Source organism: Stigmatopora argus, chromosome 5 (genome assembly GCF_051989625.1).
Source record: "Stigmatopora argus isolate UIUO_Sarg chromosome 5, RoL_Sarg_1.0, whole genome shotgun sequence".
Lineage (NCBI taxonomy): Eukaryota > Metazoa > Chordata > Actinopteri > Syngnathiformes > Syngnathidae > Stigmatopora > Stigmatopora argus.
In genome coordinates, this window is record NC_135391.1 from 16,472,741 (window position 1) to 16,491,223 (window position 18,483).

General features: G+C 39.5%; 2 protein-coding genes across 2 annotated transcripts; one reads left to right on the forward strand and one right to left on the reverse strand.

The window, feature by feature from the left end:
• Positions 1–78: 78 nt before the first annotated feature.
• arsk (arylsulfatase family, member K) lies at positions 79–6,126 on the reverse strand. The gene is made up of 8 exons (XM_077600866.1): positions 5,955–6,126; positions 4,835–4,964; positions 4,575–4,734; positions 2,578–2,860; positions 2,339–2,510; positions 2,043–2,267; positions 726–941; positions 79–617 (listed from the first exon to the last, which is right to left on the reverse strand). Exons 1-8 carry the CDS (start codon positions 6,060–6,062, stop codon positions 346–348), a joined length of 1,566 nt encoding a protein of 521 aa, XP_077456992.1. The 5' UTR covers positions 6,063–6,126; the 3' UTR covers positions 79–345.
• A 2,663-nt stretch (positions 6,127–8,789) lies between these two features.
• arrdc3a (arrestin domain containing 3a) lies at positions 8,790–16,857 on the forward strand. The gene is made up of 8 exons (XM_077600901.1): positions 8,790–9,324; positions 11,165–11,246; positions 11,335–11,482; positions 12,689–12,791; positions 12,875–13,131; positions 13,457–13,613; positions 13,703–13,845; positions 14,709–16,857. The coding sequence occupies exons 1-8, from the start codon at positions 9,045–9,047 to the stop codon at positions 14,775–14,777; spliced, it is 1,239 nt and encodes a 412-aa protein (XP_077457027.1). The 5' UTR covers positions 8,790–9,044; the 3' UTR covers positions 14,778–16,857.
• The last annotated feature ends 1,626 nt before the right edge of the window (positions 16,858–18,483 follow it).

Consider the following 18,483-nt stretch of genomic DNA (forward strand, 5'->3'; position numbering starts at 1 on the left):
AAAGGCTTAAATAGAAATTAAAAAAAAGGTGTGAAACGTTTTGAATCCATGAATAGAAAAAAACTTACAGTCCAAACGTGTATTCAAAAAATTTCAATTTGGTTATTTCTTATTATACAAACCAGCATACAGATTCTGCAGAACATTTGTAATACATTCAAATAGTCTAGAACATTCTATAAAACGTTATTAAAACACAAATATAGGACAATACATTAAAACAATGATGCGGTAACATTAAAAAGCCACAATTTACAAATATGATTTATTCTAAAAGACAAAAATTTCTATTAAAAATGTAGGAAAAAAGTGCAATTTTAACCACAATAAAACACTAAAGAATTATTAGGATTTGTTCAGCCACCTCTCAATTAATCTTTCATTGTTAGCAGCATCTTTTTGCCAGTCAAGATTCCACCTGAGATTAGCAATCAATCGACTGTAATTGCTACCTACTCTTTGGCGCCATGCACCAAATTCTTTCTTGTTGTAAAAATGGACACTGGCAGAAACGCTGGGATAATCTACAATGCAACGTAACTGCATGTCTAGATGTGCCTGCACATCTGGGAATTTGAAAGCCACGTTGTGAAGTTCTTCCTTGTCCAGCACAAGGTCTGCAAAGAAACAAAAGGAACAAAAATCTCTTGAGGAACAAAACCCCCCAAAAAGTGTTTTAATTTTAAGGGGTGTGGGAAATAGTATAGAAGTAGTAAAGTATTTACCAAAAAGCTGAGGAGGCACGCTCACTCCATCACCGTATGTGATGTATTTCCACTTGCCATTTCTTAGCATGTAGGTTGATGCATTGACATTGCAGCCATGATACTCACTCAAAACCCAATCTGGATGTTTCTTTTTAGGAAATGTAGTGTATTTGGAAAGAAGAGGCAGCAATGAGTAGCCACTGAGATTTCCAGTTACCGGGATATCTGCAATATCTGAAACATAGACGCATAGGACTGTGTAGAAAATATTTAAATATCACTTCCCATTTGCATACATTCTATAAGTGTCACAACCCAGAAAAGGATAAGTGGTGTTAAAAATGTATGAATGAATATAACTAGAAATATATAGAATGTTTGCTATTAGGGCTTTGGATATGGATTGTGTTTGCTATTAGGGCTTTGGATATGGATTGGAATTTTTTTTTAATGACTAATACCCTACATAAGACAATGTTGTTTATGATGTTCAACTGCTCTTTACTAAAGAACAAAAAAGTGTAGAGACAATCTAATATTTATTTGTGTAAATCTTGTGTTCATAGAACACAACATTCTGAGGATGTTTTCTGGGTAATGGCTGTAAGTAAATGACTTAATCAACTATCAAAATACCAGTTCATTTTTATAATTGATTACCTACTTGCCACTTGTCACTTAATGGTAGCCTGAGTTGCAAGACATACCGTATTTTCTCACATATTAACCGCCACCACGTATAAGCCATACCCTTAAAATTGCCCTTAAAATCATTGAATTTTAAAATTTCCATCGTATAAGACGCTCCCTAAACCTATAAATTCATTTTTTTAATAGGTAGTACAAATGTGTTACCTTGAAGGGAAAATCTAGAAGAAGAAAAAAATCGCACGTGGTATTTCTGAGATACTCTTTGAATTGAAAGGATCGTCTGCTGGATTGCACATTCCGAAAGGGTGTTGCTGCACGTAGACAAATTCAAAAGGAAGTCACCACCAGGAAGTGTGCGTAGCAGTCTGGTTTGTCACCCTTAGGTAAGATGTCAGTGCCTTGAGCGAGCAATGGCAGGCACAAGTAATTGTGTTTTTTCACGTTTTGTACAAGTTACGTTTTTTTTAAACTTGAATTTCATTCATAGATGTCAAAATACATTTGTCTTGGCTTATGGCGATTCGTCCTTGTCACCTTGCAGTTTCGTGCATGTCAAGTCTAATTTGTGCGCATATAAGCCGTACCCTCGATTCAGTCATCAGTTTTTTGAGAGACAAATACTGCATATAAGTGAGAAAATACAGTAATACAATGCGACAATGATGAGTTTAACAGTTTTCTTACCTAGCACAGTAGGGTAGAGATCAACTAATGACACAAGCTGGTTGACCTGTAACCCCGACACAAGCCCAGGCCCCATAATTAGCAAGGGAACATGGGAGCTTCCTTCAAACATGGACATCTTGTAGAATTGCCGGTGCTCCATGGCCAGCTCTCCGTGGTCCGCCGTAAAGATCACTACTGTGTTGTTCATCATGGCTGTGTCTCTCAGTGCAGAAATTACCATTCCTGGGGAGAGTTCATTCAGTACATAAATCAAATGCTTGAATTGTATTGCACGCTTACTGCGTTCCACCAACCCAGCATGGCATCTGCTTCTGCACACATGGCATAGTAAAAGGTTCTGATACTTCTCACTTCCTCTTTTGTGAAATCCCCACTGCAGTTTTTTGTGACCGTGGAGTAGTAGTCCACAGGGTGCATAGTAGCCAAGGGTAGCCACGTGGGAACAGAAACGCTCTCAGATTGAACCTGCGAAGAATAAACGCCACAATTTAGCGGGAGCAACACATTTGAGTAGAGGAAAGATGAATTATGCCTTTTTCAGCCAGTAAAGAGATGAACGGAAAGTGGATCCGCCAGCGTTGGGACCCAAGGAATCAGTCTTGTACGTGTGAGGAAGATTGAGGCCAAGATAAAGGGCGAACGGCCGTTGAGAAGACGCAGCCGTCTGATGGATCCATTTTGTGGCAAAATCTGTGTTTTTCCAGTCCACCATATTGACTCTGACTGTGGACTCGTTCCCAACCAGTTGAGTGACAGGCCGACCTTCTTGCCGCAACAGGAAGGGAACGTCACGTGTCCAGGCCTCAACACGATTACTGTGCAGTATGAGCATCAATATGTTAAATGTCAACAGGCACAATTGTAGAAAAAAACTGATACTCATCACATGTCCTTGACAATCTTTCGCAAAAGCTTTTCACACAAGCTTACCCGACAATCTGGGTGACGCCGGATGTATACCGGAGGGTTTTAAGTAAGTTATTTTTTTAGCAGTACGTACCAGTGCAACATCCTCCAGATTGAGGCAAAGGGTTTAAAATATGCAGCACAGTGTTATATTGAAAATATGAAAAAAAATGTGGCATGCTATTGAGGTATAAAGCTTCAACACTTACAGCAAAGCAAAGGCCTGGGATACTAAGGTGTCTGTTCCCTAAATATTATATGAAAAATAAAAGCAAAATAAGTTCAAGGCGCACATTGGGGTGCTATGTTTATTTGAAAAAAAAAGCAGCCATCGATTTAATGTTATAGACCACATTAATTTAACTAGCTTTAGCTTTAGTTATACTTAAAAGATAAAGCAATTACATCCAAGTAAGATATTATATTCTAGAACTGTAACTACAACTTTAACATCGAGTTGTATCAATGTTCTTGCCTCTATTAACACATTTTAGGTAAGACAGCTCGCTAGTTAGCCGTAGCATTAATTTCAACTAATTTTAAGTGAACATGTCAGTAGGCTTGTTTATTTTGGAGACATTTAGCTGGGAATGACCCTGATTGTTTAATCCAAGGGTGTCAGACTTGGGTTGGTTCGCGGGCCGCGTTAATGTCAACTCGATTTCATGTGGGCCGGACCATTTTAGATAAAATATTTAGATTTTTTTAAATAAATGGATTAAAAGAGCTGGATCAAAAGCCCTGAATATTCAGTTTTTTATAGATCTAAAACAATGTTTATTTGAGCTTTTTTTTCTTAGTGAGGGAAAATCATTTATTTAATCATTTGTTTTTCATTGCAAAAGGAAAACAAATTTTTCTTTAATTATGTGCCATATTAAAGTGGAAAACAGAAAATATTTTTATATATTTTTAGATTTTACAAAATTATTTTGAACTAAAAACAAAGAAAAAAATGGATTAAAAATTCAAATGATTGATTTAAAAGCCCTGAATATTCAGTTTTTAATAGATCTAAAACAATGTTTGTTTTAGCTTTTTTTATATATATTTAGATTTTCCAAAATGATTTTTGAACTAAAAACACAAAAAAATGGATTTAAAAAATTACAATTATTGATTTAAAAGGAGGAAAATCAGGAAATGTAATATACATCTATACTCTTCATTTTAATTTGATCCTAAAACAGAAAGTTGGCACTCATGATTTACTTTCCCGGGCCACCAAAAATGATGCGGCGGGCCAGATTTGGCCCCCGGGCCGCCACTTTTTCACCTGTGGTTTAATCTATTGAAATTATTTTGTTTTTTTCCGGCTTTGGGAAGGGAAAGAAAGGCATTCATTATGATATACTCCTGGGGTACATCGTGCCTGATTAAGGTATTCTATAAGTGCACTGCTTCACATTTTTGGATGTGTGGTGCTTGTTGATCCTTTCCGAGACTTCCAAAAAGTTGTAAAACAAGCAGTCAGATATTGCTTATCGTAGTCACAGAAATAAGCATTGTGACAATGAGGGGTAATGGCGATGCTTGTCGGATGTTGTCCCTTAACAACGGTTGCTAGGATGTATGATTGGCCAATGGTCGTTTTAGGTGTCGAGTTTACGAAAGGTCAATTACCTGAGAGAGTGACTCCCTGACGTGTAATCCAGTTTGCCAAGCATCTTCGTATGATAGCCATTCTTCTCCAGCAAATCCATCCATGTGGTTGCATTTTCATCAAGGCACTTGTAGTTGTTCCACGACTGGGTGAGGTGGACAAACTGACCACTCCACATGGCTGCAGGTAACACAGACATGTTTCAACCCTTTTACATCATTTGATAAATCCACAATTGGATTATGGCCAATGTACTGTACATCAATAAATGAAAACTTGCCTGCACGAGAAGGGCAGCATATGGGAGAGTTGGTGTAGGCATTGCTGAAGGTGCTCCCGAGCTCTCTGAGGTAGTTTATATAGGGAAGCTGCACAACTTTGCTATCAGGATCAAATGTCAAACGCCCATCCTGCAAAGTCAAAACAATTAAAAAAAATAAAATACTGTAGTTCTATATATACATTCATTGATTTTCTGAAGCCTATCCCAGCCAACTACGGGCACCAGGTGGGGGAAATCCTGAATTGATGTCCAGCCAATGGCAAGGCTTAAGAAGACAAAACAACCATTCATGTTCATACTCATATCTATGTGCAATTTAGTGTTCAACCAGCCTACCCTGCATGTTTTATGGGCTGTGGGAGGAAACCGGAGAACCTGGAGAAAATCCACACAAGCCCGGGGAGATCAAGCAAACTCTCCATAGGAAGGTATAGACCTGGGATCAAACCTTCAATCTCAGAACTGTGGGGCCGATGCGCTAACCACTCAAACACTAGGCTGCCAAGTTTTATTTACTTATCTATATTTCATCTGCTTTGACTCAGGGAATTATTCATTTTTGGGGATCTAGTTTGCACTGCCGGCTTGAGTGGTTGGCATGTCAGCCTCACAGCTCTGATCTTCTGCCTGGGCCTGCATGGGTTTTCTATGGGTACGCCGGTTTCCTCCCACATTCTAAAGACATGCATGGTAGGCTTATTGGACACTCTAAATTGCCCTTAGGTACGGGTGTGGTTACAAATGGTTGTCCGTCTGCTTGTGCCCTGCGATCAGCTGGCCACCGATACAGGGTGTCCCACGCCTCTGGCCCGGAGTCAGATGGGCTAGGCTTCAGCACCCCCAGCCACCTTAATGAGGATAAAACGGTTCAGAAAATGAATGAATAGTTTGCACTGCCTAAAAATTCCATTACACATAAATGTTCCTAATATTATATAAACATTAAAGTGGACATCATCAGTGTAATTTGGTAGTATTACACCACTATAATATACACTGGCTACAGATTGCAAATTTATAAGTTTTTTTTAAATGTTTCATGATTGTGCGTGTGCAACTCGTCGAATGCACGTCATAGGAAATGTTCTACTTAAAACGTACATCGACATATACTCACAAATGCATCTGTCATCACCATTACGATGTTAGGTCTAGTTTCAGATTGATGACACAAACTTTGAGTATGTATTTGAAATAGACATATCAATGCAATAATTAAATACATGGCAAAAAATCCCCTCTAAAAAACTTCACGGGCTTCAAATGATTTGTGTTCATAACAACATCCGGGTCGATTTAACAAAATAAGAGCATCCGTTAGCGCAACAACTTTTAGGAGGGGAAATACAGTAAGTGACAGGTAGAAATACCGACACCCACTGGAAATTCATCTTACAACATCTTAGCAACACTGTAGCAATGTTGTCAAAAGAATTCAGATACCTTTTTATCCTTTAAAACTGGTGAAATGCCACAAAAAAAATCACACATTTTCATGTATTTTTACTTTTAAATTCTGAGTATGGCGCAATTATTCATAATTGAGACCTGCCGTTGACATATGACGTCACAGGTGTGGCCTACATGACCCTCAATGTGATGTGGACGTCAGGTCTTTTTTAAAGTTTTATAACATTACATTAAAATTTGTTAAATTACCAAAAATACTGTGGCCAGGCGGCTTGCGTGGTTAGTGCGTCGGCATCACAGCTCTGGGTCCTGGGTTCAAATCCAGGTAGGTCCAGCTGTGTGGAGTTTGCACGTTGTCCCCGGGGCTGGATGGGTTTTCTCCGGGTACTCTGGTTTCCTCCCACATTCCAAAAAACATGCATGGTGGACTGATTAATCTTCTATACCGCGCTTCCTCGACAGGGTTGCAGGGGTTGCTGGAGCCTAACCCAGCTAACTTTGGGCGAAAGGCAGACTACACCCTAAACTGGTCGCCAGTCAGCCGCAGGGCACGGTGGACTGATTGGACACGCTAAATTGCTCCTAGGTATGAGTGTGACTGTGAATGGCCTAGGTATAAGTGTAAGTGTGAATGGCTGTATGTCTCCTTGTGCCCTGCGATTGGCTGGTTTCCGATTCAGGGTGTTCCCTGCCTCTGGCCTGAAGTCAGCTGGGATAGGCTCCAGCACTCCCCTGACCCTAATGAGGATAAAGTGGTTAAGGAAATGAATGAATAAATGAATTAATGAATGAATGAATACCACGCATACTCACATCATCACATGCCATATAGTAAAGGGTTAAAACTTATCTTTGGTGCCCATTTGTTTTTATGTAATAACACACTAAAAACGCTAGAGGGAAGCATTGGTCAGAAGTCCTGACGCCCAGGCCATTATTGTACTACAGACTTTCAATGGGCCAATGCGCTGCCCGTCAACTCATTCCTTACCATTGACGGCAATAGACGTCCGATTCTTTGGAGGTGACAGAGGCTGAATAGGTTGGCTTTAAATATCCGTATGACATTGGGAAAATGTTCAGAACTGTACAAACTAAATTCCCATCATTTTTATTCAGATGAGGCCAAAATTAAAACCACTTGTGAGTTGAACATCATGCAAAACCAAATCCTGCTGTCTTAAAAACATATTATTATTATTATTATTTATTATTATTATTATTATTATTATTATTATTATTATTATTATTATTATTATTATTATTATTATTGTTGTTGTTGTTGTTGTTATTATTGTTGTTATTATTATTATTATTATTTTGCAGTTGCTTATTTCAGCGCTGCTCAACAAGCAGAACTCAACAGGTGGTGTCGCATTTGAATGCAGTAACAATACACGCCTGCAGGTGGCGTTTTGAGTTTGTTGGAGTTGTTTTTCTGTTCAAACACAATGCGATCCCTGCCCCCACTAACCATAGTTCATTTTTTACAATTCTTGATGCATAAACAACATAATGTACAATTGGAGTGGTCGTTTTTATATTATTCAAATACTCAAAACCCAATTTTCCAAACAGTATGATAGCAGGGTGGCCCGGTGGGTTAGTGGTTAGTGTGTCGGCCTCACAATGGGAGACCTGGGTTCAAATCCACCTGTTTGGAGTTTACATGTTCTCCCTGGGCCTGCGTGGGTTTTCTCCGGGTACTCTGGGTTCCTCACACATTCCTAAGACATGCATGGTAGGCTGATTGAACTCTCTAAATTGCCCCTAGTAATGAGTGAGTGTGAATGGTTGTTTGTCTCCTTGTGCCCTGCGATTGGCTGGCCACCAATTCAGGGGCCTACTGAGAATATTTGGCCCGAAGTCAGCTGAGATAGTATCCAGCACCTCCTGTGACCCTAGTGAGGATAAAGTGGCTCAGAAAATGAGATAAATATAATAGCATTTCTATCTTGATCAATCCGTGCAAGGTGATTCTTTCCTGTTTGGGAATTGTAGAGGGCATATGTTTGGGTTATGGCAGTGGTGGGCAAACCGGTCCTGAAGGGCCACAGTGTGTCCTGGTCTTTGTTCTAATTGGTCCAGCACAGCTTTTTTTAAACCAATAATGCAGAAACTAGAAGCACCTGACTGCAATCTATTGATTGTACTCATTAGAAACCAGATTGGTAAAAAGGTTTCCTCTTAATGGGTTGGAATGAAAACCCACACCCACACCGGCCCTTTGTGGAATAGTTTGTTTGTACACCCCTGGGTAATGATGTATGCTTATACAGACAAATACACAATGGCCATACATCGCTTGTAGTAAGTGAGCTTGGGTTACATGCGTGACCTAGTAAAGGAACTCGTTGTATTTTACCGAATAACAACAATAATGAGGATATTATGGCAGTATCTTTTTGTGCCATCTTTCAGCTGTTGGAGCAAACTTGTCATCTGGCCCTCTCCTCCTTCCCATAAGGCGGATAAAAAAAAGGGGCGGTGATGGAGCTTTGCGCATGCGCACAAGGTTGTTTTTCCACATCTCCCGTAGTTTAAAGTGAGCGGAGCTGCCAAACTGCCTTGTCTTTGACCGGAGACCAAGCTGGCTGAGAGGCGCACGATAACAGCATCCTTTGCTGTTATTCAGCCTTCACGCATCTCAATGAACCGCACACATCGAGACCACTGATAGTGCCTACTGCTTCTCGCAGGGAGGCACCAACACTTTTTTTCCCCTCATTCCCCCTCCACCAGACACCGTTAACATTTTTTGGTTGTCCGTAGCCTACTTTTTTTTTAAACCTCCACCATGGTGCTCGGGAAGGTAAAGAGCTTCACGGTGAGCTACGACTGTCTCAATGACAGCAACGTGCCCGTGTTCTCCAGCGGGGACTGCGTCTCAGGGAGGGTGGTCGTCGAGGTGACCGGCGAAATCCGCGTCAAGTCCCTCAAAATCCACACCAAAGGTTTCGCCAAAGTTCGCTGGACCGAGTCGCGGAACGCCGGTTCCAACACCGCCTATACGCAAAACTACACGGAAGAAGTGGAATATCTCAACCATAAAGACGTTCTAATTGGACACGAGAGAGGTAAGACCGACTTGGACTTGTGTCTCTAAGTTTTTTTAAGGGGATGTTGCAGGTCCACCTTTTACATAACAATATCAATTTAGAAAAACACATGATAGATGTAGTTGTAAGCGTTTAATAAGTGAGTTTGGTCTTGTTTTTGAGTTCGAATGGCAGATATATAAGTGGTTAATTGAAGGAGCAGATGTGTCAAAATGAATGACAGCTATGGTTTGCTGTTTTTTTTCCACTCAATTAAGCAAAAAAAAGGCTATAATAGTCATTTTTAAATCGGAGGACGAGGCTTTAGATTATGAACGTGTTTCGTAATGGCTTTGTTGGTGAAAATGAGCACATATTCATGCGGGAAAATGTGTTTCTTTGTCGCTTTCTTAAGTTTCCACCCATTGTTCAAAGCGGTTCAATCCTGTTCAGAAAACTGGATTGGGAGTAGGCGGGGTTGCAGGCTTGTCTCCGCCCTTGTCTCTCTGCGATTGGCTGAGGTGCTCATGTGTGGCTCGATGACGTAACCATTGCAGAGTGACTTGAACAAGTTTTTAATTGACAGTTTGCAATGATCAATTGATAATCTTGCAGAATTTCATGGATTAATAACATTGAAAACAACCAGATTCAACTCCTAGAAGATTCGTTGTTGGCTTTGCTTAAATTCTGATTCCTTAAAACGGGGAACAAAAGAAATTAACGTTTCAACTGAAGTTGGAATTGTTAGTCATTGAACATCATTTACCTTTGTATTATTTTCTTTTATGTTAATGTAGTAGGTTGTGTGGACAAAAATAAACAAGTCAAGGACAAAAAGACCTTTAGACGTTTTTTGAGAATACGCTATTTAAGCAACTAATTTACATGTCGAGCAATAAAACATGTTACATAAGCACAAGTAAACGATAGAAAATCCCTTTTTAATAATGGTATGAATTTGCAGCAGTATTGAAAAGGTTAACCAAACCAAAATGCCACCATGGAAAGAGAAAAAAATTATGTCATTACATTATCAGAAGATCATAGTGCTTATTTGGGCATCTCTTGTATCATTTTGTGCTTGTGTTCACCAATATCTTCCCAATACGAGTGGAAAAATAGTTTAAGTGGTATTTTAAATAATATTAACCATTGATTATTAATCCTACTCTATTGATCTATGTAATAGAATTGGGCTTTCGCGGTGGAATGTAAAAAGGTTGTAGTAGTTTTGCACAGAGCAGAGCTGAGCAAGCTGCAGTGTTGCACAGTGAATGTGTAATGAATGCATGTGTCTGTGCCAGAGAGTGGGGGTGTGCGTGTAGGAGCTGCTCGCTCCGGTTTAGACCGGTCTCCTCCTGACTGACAGCTCTGCACTTGTTTACCACACGTCTGCTGCTTGTAGGACTAGGAGGGGAGGGACTGCTGAGCTGGCAGAAGCAGCTTTTGAATTGCCTCCTTATGGCGTCAATGGCAAATGTATATTTATTCCACATTGGAGTCAGAAAGCTGTGCATAATGGTTTCGTTTTGCTAAGTAAACTCTATGTTTTTTTGGCTGTGGATTCTTCGGTCTGTGTTGTGTTGAGAATCTGCTCCTAATTTTTTATTGTGTGATCAAAATTGTACAAGTTGAACAACACTCTTTTAATGATAATATTCACCAATTGCATGGTAGGCTTGATCAAATGCGCTTGCACCCATACAAATTTACAGCTCGATTGCAGAGTAAAAAATATTTTATTCTCTTCTTTCTCCCCCACCCTCTGTTTTTTTTCTTTTATTTTTCTGTGGTATGACTTTCAGATGTCCTCGTAGAGCAATGTATCCAGGTATGGTATACATGTGTTTGGAATAGTGTCCGCCTTATTTTTCAGACGATGACAACTCTGAGGAAGGACTCACCACTATCCATTCAGGAAGACACGAGTATGCATTCAGCCTGGAGCTTCCACAGACGTGAGTGTTCTTTCGCCGCAAAACAAAACAAAATCCTAATTAAGTCACCATTTTTAAATGTGAACCTTTCCGCATCCCTCCTTTCCAGACCTCTGGCTACCTCTTTTGAAGGGAAGCATGGCAGCGTGCGCTATTGGGTAAAAGCAGAACTCCACAGGCCGTGGCTGCTGCCCATCAAGACTAAGAAGGAATTCACCGTCTTTGAGCACATTGACATCAACACTCCGTTACTGCTGGTAAGGAGGAAGTGTGTGTGACACCACAATGACTCATCCGAGAAGCAATTTTCCTTTAGCGTGTCGTAAACTCAGAAATATTTAGAGCTCGTCTTCCCATGCAATTTCTAGGCGGTAAAGTGTGGTGAACACCCAATGCTGTTATATAATATCTGAATTTTTGGATGAAGCCTAGTTTAATACAAGGTTTCCGAAGGTTTCTAGGGCTCGTACGCAACATACAGGCATGTGTTGGAGCTAGAGGTTTCCCAACCACAATACATTTGACAAAGAATAAGAAAGGGAAAAAAAATCTCAAATTCCCTTTTGTCAAGAAGTTGTGCAGCACAAAATAAGTTTTCAAACAAGTTGTTTCAGTGTTTTGTTTTACATTATTAATAAAACTTCTAGAGAAAATAAGACATCAATTCCATTTCAGTTAGGAAAGCTGCCCTTGAGTCATCATATTTAGCTGCCATTGACAGCGATTAAACATCCAATCCATTTTGACAGGGATCGTTCACCTTTGTCAAAATGGATTGGTTGTCTATTGCCTTCAATGCCAGTTAATATGTAAAAGTAAATGACTACATTTTAAAAACCTAATCTTGTTTTACCTGGTTTTGGGCCTCTGAAAATGATGTGATTGGACTATTTCTGATCACATGATCGTATCAGGGACTTTCCTCATATCCGTCCACTTTTGCCAATTGCTCCCCCTTATTAAGCGATAAAGAAACGTACAAATGCAAAGCGGCAAATATTTTCTCGCATATGGCGCATGTAAAAATCAAAATTTTTCTCCAAAGTGGATGGCTTTCAGACGTGCTATATTTATATAGTGAAAAGGCGGACAGGTAAAAGGGGAATGCGCGTTCGCATATCATGCTTAAAGCATGACAATACTATTAGCAGTCGGCGATGACGTTTTCATCTGCTATCAGTGACCGAGACGACCCGGATTAGAGCCGAAATGGGTCAAACGAGATTGGTTTTACAAAAAATACTTTAAAATAAAATCCCATACAAAAGTTGTTATATGGTTTACACAATTTGAAATGATAAAAAAAACGGGAAAAACGAATAAGTTGACAGGTATGCTTTCTTATTGGATATAGAAAATACTTAAAAAGAACGCATTTACTCCAACAAGTGTGATCCAAAGCTCAAAACTTGGACCAGTTTTAGCCAAATTAGTTCTCACGTTTACCAATTTCTTTCCTCCAGTCACCACAGGCCGGCACAAAGGACAAGACTCTTTGCTGTTGGTTCTGCACCTCAGGTCCAATTTCCCTAAGTGCCAAAATTGAACGGAAGGGGTACACCCCAGGTAAGAATCCAGCCGATTCACTTCAGTCATTGTTTCTTCAAATAGCGAGTGACTTAATTTCTTCCCCGCCAATGACTTTACAGGAGAGTCGATCCAGATTTTCGCAGAGATTGAGAACTGTTCGTCCCGCATGGTGGTGCCAAAGGCGGCCATCTATCAGACGCAGACTTTCTATGCCAAAGGGAAGATGAAGGAGGTCAAGCAGCTAGTGGCCAACCTGAGGGGCGAGTCGCTGTCCTCTGGCAAGACTGAGACCTGGAGCGGCAAAATGCTAAAGATCCCACCCGTCTCTCCTTCGATCTTGGACTGCACTATCATTAGAGTGGAATACTCACTCATGGTAAGTGTATTGAAACTACATTTCTTCTTGCTTCTTCTACCATGGCTTTGTATTTTATCGGAATTGACACATTATCCAACCTGGCTGCACCTGGTATTAGTTCCACATGGCGATAAGAGCATTAGAGCAGCGTATCCGCAGCAACCCCGTAGGCGCTTATTACCTATTTACTCTCTAAACAGCCACTAGGATCTACCTAGTGTCTACGATAAGCATCTGACCTAAAGACATTGACCCACATAACATGGAGCCGTTTCTATTGTATCAGTTCAGGGCATTTCTTGCATTTCAGTAGTTTTCATGCTCTCCTTTTGTGTTTCTTTAGGTGTATGTGGACATACCAGGGGCAATAAACCTTTCCCTGAACCTGCCGCTAGTCATCGGAACCATCCCACTGCATCCCTTTGGATCCCGCACATCCAGCGTGAGCAGCCAGTGCAGCATGAGCTGGCTGGGGATGGCTCTGCCCGAGAGGCCTGAAGGTAGGCTGGATGATTTTCGGTGCTCCTTCAGGTGAAGTTCATTTCGGAAAGGGAATCCCTGGATTGCTAATTCCTCGCTTCTTATTTAGCTCCTCCAAGTTATGCAGAAATTGTGACGGAAGAGCAGCGACAGAGCAGTCTGGATGTGCCAGCGGCTCGCGAGGATCTGGATGGACCTCTTTTTGCCTACATTCATGAGTTCCGCTTCCAACCTCCACCTCTCTACTCAGAGGTAAGCCCGGTTTTTAACGCACAGTTGCCTACTTCAGAAGCCCAATTCTAAGGTGACCCTCAGACTTTAGTTTGAAGGGACTTAAATCAGATCTTATCGTCTTCATCTTGCTCGAGTTAAATTCTTACCTGGGAATCACAACGGACCAAATTGCACTGAGAATTATATTTACGGTATATTTCGGCTTTTTGACTGGAGCCTTGTTGCAGACAGGAAAATAATGAGCTTTAAAGAAGCACCTTGTATGGGTTGTGGGGGTTGCTGGAGCCTATCTCAGCTGACTTCAGGCGAAAGGCAGACTACACCCTAGACTGGTCGCCAGTGAGCCTTAGAGTGATGCTGTATTTATTTGCATACATATTGTCATATTCCCCTCAAAAAAAGACCAGACAGATTGGACAGGAAAATATTATTATTTTTTATGCCCGGTCCAATTTTTTTTTCTCCAGATTTGTTAACCATATTTTTAGACCAATAAATGATAAATAATAATATTTATATTATTGTGAACCCTGCCATTAACAGCTCAAGAAAAAGTCTGTTTTTCCAAATATTACACAATGTTACTCTGATTAGTTTCTAAACTGAAATAGTCCCACAAAGCAGGCATATTTTACATACAGCAACCGGAAGCACGATTGTCCTGAACACACCTGCCATTGATTGATTGGATCCATCTTGTGACCAAAAACTGCCTGATACTTCAGAAATAATTGTATCCGGTGATAATACTAAGTTCCTACCCCTAAGCATGGTTCAGCTGTTCTGAATAGATAGGCACACAAAAACAGATAGGACAAAAATAATTTATAATAATGGTCAAATAGTTTTCCTCAATGCTGATTTACCTTTGCTTTCTCCAGGTGGATCCTAACCCCGACCACGCCGACCGTCCAGAAGTGCGCCGGGCCGATGCCTGTCCATCACGCTGAGGCGTGGTTCGGAAATTCCCTTGGCTTCGGAAATTCCCTTGGCTGACTCGAAATCGAAAGAAACCTGCACGCTACGAGGCTCCACGTTGTTCATTCTTCCCCAAAGCGGAGTCATTGACGAAAAAAGAGAGAAATCAGATCGACAAAGACTCCGTTGGGATTAGACAAATGTGTCAGCGACAGAGAGTCGCTGTTTGGCCGGCTCACTCGCTTGTTGAGGGTGGGCTGTGTACAGACATTTTCATCTATGGGGACCCTTTAGAAGAAAGGAAGAGTCTGAAGGTTCCGTACGTACGGACAAGAGGCTTCACCAGTCACGTCCAGACTTTTCTTTAGCAGAAAAAGAAAAAAAGCGCCGGTCCAGGATATGGTTGTCGTCGGCGAGAGCGCCACATACAGAGCAAAAGTCCTCCTGCCTCATTTTGGGATTTGGTTTTGCACATCTTTATTCTTGACCGAGTGGCTCTGTTTCCAGACTCTTGGAGATGTGAGACTGAAAATGACAACAACAATGCACTGATTTTTGTTTTCCTAATAAGCCCGTTCAAGAAGTTTTTCCTTAGTGATTTTTGACAACTAGACTTTCTTTTTTCTTTTTTTTTTTAAATAACAACCACAATACCAACCGCAGCACACTTTGGTCTACCTAGAAGCTTTTTGAATTTGAAGATGTTGCCTACTCTGCTTGGATCTTGTATGGCTTCCCTCCGTTTGTTTGTTATTAGTTTGTGTGTGTTCTGGAGCAGGGGTTTGCAGGTATCATTTTGCTACTAGAATTGGAAGGTTCTCTTCTGTCTGTATGCCTGCTGCCCCTCTTCTAACCTCTTACTAGCCAGAAGGTACTGTTTCATGTGTTCAACAGTGCTAATATAGCAGAAAAGAAGTTGTTTTTACTTGCACTGTTCAGAAATATTGAAGAATTCTGTTTGTTTTGAGTTAGCAAAACTATTTGGAGAAACAATGTGGACTTGAGCGAGGCAGCTTTTATTAGACACATTCCCTTTTGTCCTGCTGCACGTGCTCATTTTATCAGACCAGTGAAGCCAGAATGCTTTATTTGTGGGCAAAAAAAAGACAAGCACTGACGCCATTTCTAGTTTGGAAAAGCAAACCATTTTTGTGCAAGCTGGTCAGAACAAGTAGTGGTAGGTTGATATGAGTACTACATTGGTTTTCTAACTCATTCAACACAATAGGCCAGCTGCGGTAATAATGGTTTTGTCAAACAAAAGGATGCGCAGCACTTTTTTTTTTCAATTTGATTATCTAAAAAAAAAAAAATAGAAAAAGCATTACATGGTGAAGGTCTGGATACAAAAATAGGTACTAATGTTTCCAGTTAAGCAGTGTTGTGTAGGACATGCATTATTTAATGTTGAAGGTTTAGTTTACAATATGTGGCATGTGTGGAGATCCAGACGACGACGATGGGAACACTTCTGACGACAGACAAACTGCAGATCATTCAAGTGATCTTATCTTTGTGGCCTTGACAAAGAAAATACCTATTTAGGGTTTTCCTTTCCTTTCTCGTCTATATTTTCAGTTGTATTCAAAAGGACAAAAAGGGAAAAAAAGTCCTTTTCGAAGCAAGACAAAACAGCCCGAGAGGCCTCCTGAATTTTTCCATTTATTTGAGAGCATTGTTATAGTTGAACAGATAACCCTTGTGGTCTCTCAGGCTGTTGATCAGCCCTCCTCACTTGAGGAAACATGTACTTGGTTACCTGCATTTCCTTCAAGACCCCCCACCGCCCCATTCTTTTGTATTGTGACGCTTTTACGCTTCATGAATAAGCTGACATGTTTGCTCAATACCGGCTGGTGTGAGTATGTCCAAAAGTAAGACTAAGCTTATAAAAGGCAGGAACTGAAATGTTCAGACGGTATATGACATCTGAGACATTTTAGAAACAAAGTGCAATATCATTCGCTGAATTTTCTTCATTTTCCGTTTCAGTTTTTTGTTAATCGTGTTGTATGGATATTCTATGAATATGCTATGTTCTGAATGATTTTCTTTTGTCAAGTTCTTCCTTTTTTGATTTGAATAAACATTTTGTTCGAAATGACCATTCAACATGATTACTTGGTTGAGTTATTTTTCCTCAAAAGAATTTGTTCAACTAAACACCTTAAACAATAGACCGCTGCGACATAAATATTTTAACTCCTGCACCCCACTTAGCAAATATGGCTTTGTATTGTAGGAATAAATAAGTACTACTATATGAAACTGAAAATACAACATTACTAATAATAATACGTACAGCTAATAATTGGAAAGTCCTAAATCAAAGATCATAATAATGCATGAATATTTATTGTAACATTGCTTCAGATTCCAATGGAAAAAACATGCTTTTTTTCCCTTATCACTGCAAACATGACAATGAAACAGTTACATGTAATAGGATGGACACAGAACCAATTGGAATAAAATCTTTTATTTTTAGAAATAAACACAAATTGTCATGTTAATTGTTAATTTTTACTCCAAGAACATGTTTAGTAATTAATACTGCACCGTGCAGGGAAATAATTAATATTCATGGTCATCAAATATGATCATTCATTTGTACAACTGCTCTGTTGTCAAATCTGTGGACTCTGGGGGCAGATCTTTGTTTTTATTTGTTGTTTGTTAAAATGCAGTATTAACAGTTATTTTTAAAATATTGAACTGCCAGTGCAGTTGTGTTATAGTATGACATTTCCTAAACGGATCAATTTAAAACTTTTGAAATGAACAATTACATTTGTCTATATCAATTTAAAACTTTTGAAATAAATCAAATCAAAATCAAATCAAATTACATTTGTCTATATCAATTTAAAACTTTTGAAAGAAACAATTACATTTGTCTATATCAATTTAAAACTTGAAATAAACAATTACATTTGTCTATATCAATTTAAAACTTTTGAAATAAACAATTACATTTGTCTATATTATGGTGAAGTTCTTATTAGGTTTTCTGTGAAAAACAAATGAAATATCAGACTTGCTTCAACACTATATGGCAGTGGGTGAATCATTTTGAACACAACTGTGAGTAGGTGGGAACAAAAATAGATTAATTGCAGAAAATAAACATTAATAATAAATATTTACAGAAAAATAAGACATATTTACCAGTTTACCCCTTTTTCAATTGAAATACAAAATTACTTTTTTTTTAAATGTCAATGACATATTTGCAGTGACGTGCCTTTAAAAAACACACACTTCGGGCAATTTTGAGTAAAAGATGTCTTTGAATGATTAATTGAATATCAAAATACTTGACGATAAATTTGCTACTCCCTTAGTTGATGATCAGTGGATTAACTATGGCGAGACTATTTGGCAGACAGCACGGCTATTTGACAGAAACCATTAAAAAAATTGATAAAATAGGGAAAAAAAAATTTTAAAGGACTACAATGTGGCCTTGGACGAGCATGATTTTGACACAGCAACATTTCAGCAACGCTTATTTATTTATTAACTTATTTATTACCTATTCATTTACGTCTAAAATGTATTTTCCTGTGTCAGTATTCTCACCCTCTTGCTACTGTGACAGTGACATTTCCCGAATATGGGATGGATAAAGTTATCTAATCTAATCTAACCTACCTAAGGGTCTTTCAACTGCTCTACTTTTCAGCAGCCCTCCAGTGACCTACAATCGTTTCATAAACCAGGAATCAATTACTCTAC